The sequence below is a fragment of the Microtus ochrogaster genome, chromosome 6 (assembly GCF_000317375.1).
Source record: "Microtus ochrogaster isolate Prairie Vole_2 chromosome 6, MicOch1.0, whole genome shotgun sequence".
Taxonomy (NCBI): Eukaryota; Metazoa; Chordata; class Mammalia; order Rodentia; family Cricetidae; genus Microtus; species Microtus ochrogaster.
The window spans coordinates 66,502,801-66,511,267 of NC_022013.1; the positions used below are offsets into that span (position 1 = coordinate 66,502,801).

The 8,467-nt window shown below is 46.1% G+C and overlaps 1 protein-coding gene across 1 annotated transcript in view; it reads right to left on the reverse strand.

Moving 5' to 3' along the window:
* Positions 1–7,999, reverse strand: part of Actr8 (ARP8 actin related protein 8 homolog) — a 15,892-nt gene extending 7,893 nt beyond the window's left edge. Inside the window, exons 1-3 of the mRNA XM_005348766.2 lie at positions 7,877–7,999; positions 3,626–3,796; positions 2,244–2,354 (exon numbers count right to left, since the gene is read on the reverse strand). Of these exons, the coding sequence (XP_005348823.1) occupies positions 2,244–2,354; positions 3,626–3,796; positions 7,877–7,999 (405 nt within the window). The remainder of the gene's footprint in view (positions 1–2,243; positions 2,355–3,625; positions 3,797–7,876) is intronic.
* Positions 8,000–8,467: the final 468 nt, after the last annotated feature.

Consider the following 8,467-nt stretch of genomic DNA (forward strand, 5'->3'; position numbering starts at 1 on the left):
AAGTACTAACTGGTCCTCCCCTGGGCAAGTACTAACTGGTCCTCCCCTGGGCAAGTACTAACTGGTTCTCCCCCTTCCTTCTTGTATTTTCTACCTCGTATTTGCATAATGACTTATGGAACATATGAGGATCCTATGGCTGCCATGGCACTATAGTAACACACCACACACATGGTAGTGGAGGTGCAGGATCACAGGGGAGCCGAAACTTTCTGATGGTATACCTACATGCACACAGCTTCCCTAGTCTAGGGCTGCTGCTGTCAGCAAGCTGCAGTCATACAACAGGACGGGATGCAGACCACACACAATGTAGGCACTGCAACGAGCAAACGAGCTTCAGCGTGCACTACTATTGACGGGATATGGTCCTCCTGTTCACACATTTCTTTACAAACATGAAAAGGACCTGTCCTAAGGAAGGTCCTGCAGGAGGCGATGCAGAAGAAAGCAGTTGTCATAGGAACCAACAGGTCCTCAACATGTTATTGCCCATGAAGACTTTCTCGTGGAACAAGACAGTGACATTGGTGATCTTGAACCTCTGTGGGCTTGGAAGGGTATGTGTGTCTTTGTTTTTAACAAAAAGTTTTAAAGTGAAAGTAATTTGTAATAATAAATAATAACTTACAGAGTACAAATATAAAGAAACCAGCTCCTCAAGGTTTGTTACTCACACCAATATTTTTAAGTGATATTATGAAAGAATGAAGTTATGGTACATGGTGCATTTCCTGCATGCTGAGGTCAGGTGCACACCCCGTCTGGCAGCTAAGGATGCCCTATGCAGCTGAATAGCTTGGTGGTGTAAGGTCAACATCAAAATAGACCCCAAATCCCTTCTGTGCTGCCAGCACTGAAGTGCACTACTATGGACAGTGGGGCTGTTGGTAGGACACGCCGCACACACTAAATGGCGGATCAGTCTCTAGAATGGTGTCGGTCAAATCCTTCCCTCTCCCTCACATCTTAACTCCTGCACGGTCACTAGTCTGAGTCCATGCTTGTCATGATTTAATTCTTTGTAGATGCACTCTTTTCCAACCAGCAAACAAACAAAAGCCTTCACCACAAAGGGAAATCACTTACAGTACGGTATTTATGACATCTACAGTAGCGGACAGAGTGGCCTAGCCCTTCACAGTGCCTCATCGCTCGCTGGCTGACCCACCCAGGGCAGCATCTCGTCACATTCCATCGTGAGAAGCACCCTCGTGCTGTACACTGGGGCTTTACTGTTTTGCTTCTTTTCCCCCCAAAGACATAATTTTATTTTACATGTATGAGTGTTTACCTTGCATATATGTATGTGTACTATGTACATGTGTGATGCCCTTGGAAGGCCAGAAAAAGGCATGAGATCTCCTGGAACTGGAGTTACAGGTGGTTTGTGAGAACTGGGAACTAAACACGGGTCCTCTGCAGGAGCAGTCAGTGCTCTTAACCACTGAACTCACTCTTCAGTGCCTACATTTGTTTTTGCTGTTGGTTTTTGTTTTTGTTTTTTTGTTTTTTTTACTTTTCAAGACAGGGTTTCATTGTATATCAGCCCTGGCTGTCCTTGAACTCCCTTTGTAGACCAGGCTGACCTTGAACTCACAGAGACTCATCTATCTCTGCCTTCTAGTGCTGGGATGAAAGGTGTGCACCAGCACCACCATGATGTGACACTCCCCTCTGTATGCTGTGAATATGTTTCATTAGCTTTGGTTAATAAAGAAGCTGCTTTGGCCTACAGCAGGGCAGAATATAGCTAGATGGAAAAACTAAACTGAATTCAGAGAGAAAGACACTGGAACCTTACTGGTAAGCCACAGTCTACGGCGATATACAGATTAATAAAAATGCGTTAATTTAAGATGTAAGAGTTAGCTAGAAATACGCCTAAGCTGTTGGTCAAACAGAGTAATTAATATAGTTTCTGTGTGATTATTCAGGACTGGGTGGCTGGGAAACAAAAGTGCAGTCTCCGGTTTACACCACCACCCAGCCCTACGCAGGACCATCCCTGTGGTAAAACTGCCCACAGTATGCTGCATAGTAACATACTATATACCAGAGTCTGGAGCCATAGGCTGTGCCGTATGTAGAACCTAGGTGAGCAAAAGATACGTTACCTAGTCTTCTGTCATGGATGCCACTTCTCTAGGGTTTTATGACACATCCCCGTTGTTAAGCAATATACAACGAAATCAATAGAGGTGGAAAAGTAATAATAAATTTGAAGGAAAAGTTGACCGGACCTGCTCTGGTGACACAGGGATTCGTCTTGTTCCATTTGACATCTTTTTAGACCATATCGCCTGGTCCACCATTTTAAGGCCATTTTGTCTTTGTTCATTACTTTCGGGTTTCTGGAGAGAAAAACGAAAGGATGATCAACATAACATACTTAATGAAAACAGAAAACAAGGCATGCTACTAACTTAATCAATCCATCAATGAGTAGATAATCTCAACAAGTAGCATTTCTTTAAATTTTTTTTTTTTTTTTTTTTTTTTGCTTGGCCGTGATAACCCTAAGAATTCCAGAGCTGGGTGCTCTGCCTGCAGCCAAGCACTGCAGAGGCTAAGAGATAGGAGGATATGGAATTCAAGGCCAGCCTGTACTATAAGGGCAGATCAAACAAACAAAATATCAAAATGGAAGCCCGACCAAAGCCTACTGTCTGCAAAACCCCATAACCTCAGGTGCCTTGGGCTGATATGGGACTAATACAAATTTTTCAGCATTATTCAAATTAATACCGGACATGGTGCTGCACAGGAGGCAGAGGCTGGCAGGTTTCTAGGAATTCAAGGCTAGCCTGGTCCATATAGCAAGTACCAGGTACACTGAGTCTACACTGGGAGACCTTGTCTCAAAAAAAAAAAAAAAACAAACCAACAACAAGAAACAGTATTTCAGAGAGCCCTGCCCTTGCTCAGTGGTTAGGAGCACATACTGTTCTTCCTGAGAACCTGAGTTTGATTCCCAGCACCCTCATCAGGTGGCTAACAAATCTAACTCCAGTTCCTCTGACCTGGGTGGGCATCTGTGTTCATGTGCACAAACTGCCCCCATACATACTCTAAACTTAAAATGAAAATAAATTAAAGAATCTAAGACTCTTCAAATATCTATATAATGCTTATCTTTATGATTCTGTAACAATATCATATTCCTTTATATATCTTTGATAAATCAAGAAGTGTTTCAAGTCCCTAAAATACTGTAAATTATTTTGTGTGGGTGGCAATAAGTCCGAACTGTCCAAGAGCGGAGAAAGTGAGCTGTGCATAGGAAGCCTGCGTGCATCTGTTTCTCAGCAGGCTCGCGACTGTGGATGTGCTCGCCCACTTCATGTCCCTGCCGCCCTGACTTCCCCACAACGATAGACTGTAACCTGAATTTGTGAGCAGAATAAGCCCTTTCTCCAGTGGTGTCTTTTGTTGAGGTGTTTATCACAGCAGCAGGAACGGACACCAACTCACATGAAGACCATACTTGTAACCCTGAATGATACTATTTTTACAAAGCACAACTCTGGAGATGTTTATTCAACATTCCTAGGAAGACTGGGTGTGTAAGCCCTCCCAAGGAAACCTGCCAGGCTGCTCCCCCAGGTGCTCCCCTCTGACTTACATTTAACCCTTCCCTCAGCAGCCAGTTGTCCTTGTACAGCGGCTGCCCTTGTTGCTTGTGTCTTCGTGCAATGACGTGAGGGATGCTGGCAGGAAGTGTGTCTGTGGCTCGGCCAATTCTTAAAGTTGTTGAACCTGGGTGTATGACAACAATAAAGTTGCTCTGGATTTGCTGCAGACATAAAAAAAAAAACATAGATGTGAATTTAGCAGCGTAGTTAAGAGGTTAACTAACACACATTATATGTAACACATTATATGATGTTTCCTGTAAAAACCATGTTTTAGTCAGGGTTATGTTGCTGTGATGAACGATGGTGATAAACCCAGCCTGGGTGACACTTCCATGCCATAACACTGTCCATTGTTACAGGAAGTCAAGATGGGACCTCAAACAGGGCGGGAACCTGGGGCAGAAGCTGATGGTGCTGAGGCCATGGAGGGTGCTGCTTACTGGCTTCTCCTCATGGTTTGCTCAACCTGTTTTCTTACACACCACAGGACCAGCCCAGGGATGGCATTACCCACAATGCCCTGGGCCCTTCTATATAAATCACTAATTAAAATTCTCTACAGGTTTGCCTACATCCTAATCTTATTGAGACATTTTCGGAATCGAGGTTCCCTCCTCTCTGAAGACTTTAGCTTATGTCAAGTTGACACAACACTAGCTAGCACAGACCATTAGGCTAAAAAGCACAACAATAATTTAGTAAAGAGAGATATCCTATTGCACTGGTTCTTCTGAATACAAATTCTTTGGTGTCCCTTGAGCGGACTCACAGTAGACATTTCAATAAATTCTTACTTATCTGAATGAAGCCCAAATCCTCCGGTGCAAATTAACATATAATTACTGAGTGTTTATATGCCAGAGAATGTAGGTAGAATGGTAGCCAGGACCAACTCTCCACTATCAGAGAACTCTCTACTCACTTAGAAATACAAGTGGGTAAGAGAAGAGAGAGGAGAGTATAACTAAGACACCCGTGAACAGAAGAGGAACGAGCCCACGCCTTCCCCACGGATTCTGAGGCTGAGAAGCTCCAGCAGGCCTAGAGATTGGCTAGTTCAAAAGCTCTTGGGGTGACGTCTACAATCAGCCAGGTTTGCCTGAAGCATTCAAGCAAAGGATTACTGCTCCCTAATGTTGGAAACTAAGGCTTTACTCACGACCGGCTTCAGCATGAGTTTGTCACCTGTGTTTGGGTTACCATGTATGCTATTTACCTCATTTGGCAAGAGCCTGGGGTTAAAAGCCAGTCTACAACTCAGTCCTGGTAAGTCAGAAGAGAGAGCAAACAAAAACTCACAGTGCAGCGCAAATTCAAGAGATGGCAGGGATGGGTCTCTAGCTCTTGAGGGAGAGAATTCGAGTTCTCTTGGGAAAACGTCTGCCCCCAAACTTGCTGAGGCACGTAAAGTTTCAGCAGAGAGTAAGAGAAGGACAGACTTTGGCAATGCCTCTGAAGGCAGGGGTTTCGAATGGACAGATGGCTCAACAGGGAAGACAGCATACAGCCTTTGCAGAGAACCAGAGTTTGGTTCCCAGCACCATATCAGGCAGCTCAATACCACTTACTCCAACTTTAGGAATCTGACGCCCTCTTCTGGACTCATGGGTACCTGCACTTACATGTGCATGTACCCCCCAACCCCTGCCCTCCACCCCCTCCCCACATGCATATAATTTTTAAGAAAAATTCCTTAAAATTTTTTTTGTTTTTTTTGAGACAGGGTTTCTCTATGTAGCCCTGGCTATTCTGGAATTCACTCTGTGGACCAGGTTGGCCTCAAACTCAGAAATCCACCTGTCTCTGCCTCCCAGTGCTGGGATCAAAGGTGTGCACGACCATGCCCAGCCTAATTCTTTTTTTTTTTTTTTTTAAGAGCTTCTATTAGGCCAGGCAGTGGTGGCACACGCCTTTAATCCCAGCACTCAGGAGGCGGAGGCAGGTGGATCTCTGTGAGTTTGAGGCCAGCCTGATCTACAAGAGCTAGTTCCAGGACAGGCTCCAAAGCTACAGAGAAACCATGACTTGAAAAACAAACAAACAAACAAACCAAACCAAACCAAAACAAAACAAAAAAAAAGAAAGAAAAGAGTTTCTATTAGAAAGCAAGCAAGCAGAAGTATCTACTGAGAACCACGACCTGACTGCTGGGTACTCCTTCACTGTGCCCTAGTGGCAAGTAGAACTCCCTAACTTCAGAATTGCTGTTCTTCCAGTCTATTTAATCCTCAAACCTAGATTTTTTTTACTGTTTTTAAAGATGGAGTCTGTGTAGCCAGGAATATACTAAACTCCACAAAATCCACTTCCCAAGCCCCAAGTTCTGGGTTTACAGGCATGTGCCACTATGCCCAGCTTGACTCCAAACTTCTGTTAACTACAAAACTCAATGGCTCTGGAACCTTCATCAGTGTAAGTGTAACTCCCTTTGCCTGCGACGTTCTCTATCTCAGCTACACCTAACTCTTCAGGGATGTATTAAATGCCATCATTAAGTGTTCTGGTCCCTCCATAACCCGATCTATAGCCTTCCTTTCCATGACACTCTACAGTCTGTCATCCCAATAGACAATAACTCTCTAGTGAAGAGGGGCACTTCTGTCTCATTTACTGCTCTATGCCAGCACCTGGCAGACAGTCAAGTATGCCCTGAATGGTGTTGGCATCCCTGTGCTATGGTGGGCCTCTTCCCAATCACCTGGGGAAAACAGGTGAGCCCGCTACCCCTCAGGGATGCCTGGACCTCATCGAAGACCCACAAGCTGCACTACATGTATTATGAAACTCTAGAGAACACAGTTTCCTGGAGCGGAGGCAGTTGTTGTTTAGTAATTACATATTTTAATGTGTTAGCAAAGGAACCTGGTGGTACATTCCACATATCACTTCCTAGATACTATCACTAAGCTACAACTAGGAAAAGTCAGTGAAATACAGATGCCACACAAGGTATGGAAAAGTCCAAGGTGTGACACTCACGGGTGTGTAGAAAAAGGCCCAAGCCCCAGATTCACTGATCTGCTACAAATTCAGCCGTCACTAGCTCTCACGAAGCGCCTACCTCATCAAGTTCTCTTGAGAATGCCAGAGCTGATCATGTTGCTTGGATGTGGCACTGGTGGCAACTAGAAAATGCTAACTCTTCAATCTGAAGCCCAACAGAAAAATCGCAAGATTTTTTTTTTTTTCAAGACAGGGTTTCTCTGTGGCTTTGGAGCCTATCCTGGAACTAGCTCTTGTAGACCAGGCTGGTCTCGAACTCATTTTTTAAATTTTGCCTTTTTTTCCCCCTTGGTTACTCAAGTGAGTGGCTTCTCAAGCATGAACTCTGTCAGAGAAAATGATGCATCACAATAGCAAAAGGTTGGACACACTCACGAGTCAAGAATTAGCATCCCATTCCAACATTCTCCACCACCTTCAATGAAGTGACCAGGCTACTGGCTTGTGTGGGTATTGGAAAGGTCTCCAGTCTTTCTTAACTCTAAACGGTGATGTCTCCAGGCCTTTAGAGTCTCTCAGGTAGTTAGTTCCCTTTTCCAGAACTCCTCCATCCACACCTTTGGTCACTCTCAATCTCCAGTGCCCCCGCTCCCACCTCTACCCTCTCCCTGTCCAACAGTTCGTCCTTGTAAAGGCTGAAGGAAACACACGTGTTCACCACCCACCCAGTCCTCTGAACTAGCTCATCCCACACCATACTCTGCGTTTTACAGCGGCCCTACCAGTTAGGTCATTTAACCCGTGCACGGGAGAGGAAGGAGGTTCAGAAAGGGCCCACAGTTAGTCCTGAGCATTTAATCCCTCCCGATTTCTTCTGGGAGCTGTGCACTGCCCCCGCCCATTTCCCAGTGGGAATGTGTTTACTTATCAGTAAGCCCTGGCCAATCAGAGTGTGTGCCACGCTGCTCTAAACAAATGTTTCTGATTTACACTTGTTCTGTTTTTGAACAAACTCTTAATGCCGATTTAAGGAAAGACTACCTTCCCCCTGCTTTCAAAGGGGAATGACTCCCCACTGTCTGAGATCTGCGAACAAAAGAACAGACTAAGTTCTGACCATCCCTGAACAAGTGTCGGCGGAGTCCGGTCGGTGCTAAACTATGACATCTCACGGCCCGGAGATCCGGAGGCTGTGCGGGGCGGCTCCGCACCCGGAAGGACCCCGAATCCTTCCCCGACGCCGGGCACCCGGGCCCCGCCAGCAGAGGCCCAGGCTAGGCGCGGTCTAACCTCACCTCCTGCAGCGACTCGGGCACTAGCGCCGGCACGATGGGTCGCTTCACTCCCCGCTGCTCCTTCTCCTTCTCTCCGCCCTTCTCCTTCCCGTTCTCCGCGTCCCCCTTCTCGGCCTGGGTCATCTCTGCCACCGCCGAGCACCCCTGGCCTCAGGAACACCGCCTGCACAGCCAGCGGAGGAGAGCCAAGGCGCAGGCGCAGCGCCCCTGGCTGCCCACAGTCAAGATGGCCACCGCTGGCGTCGTCCCTAGGGAATTGTGGGAAGTAGGGAATGACAGGTTTGGAGTTTGTTTTTTTACATTGTTGTTTTTTGATGATGATGGGCACAGAACCCAAGAACTTTTGTCGTTGTTGTTGTTATTGGGTTTTTTGTTTTGTTTTCTCTGTAGCTTTTGGAGCTAGCTCTTGTAGCCCAGCTAGCCTCGAACTCACTAAGATCTGCCTGCCTCTGAGTCCTGAGTGCTGGGATTAAAGGCGTGCTCCACCACCGTCGGGCTAGAATCCAAGGACTAATCAGGAGCAGAAGGAGAGAGAGCACGAGCAAGGAACTCAGGACCGCGAGGGGTGCACCCACACACTGAGACAATGGG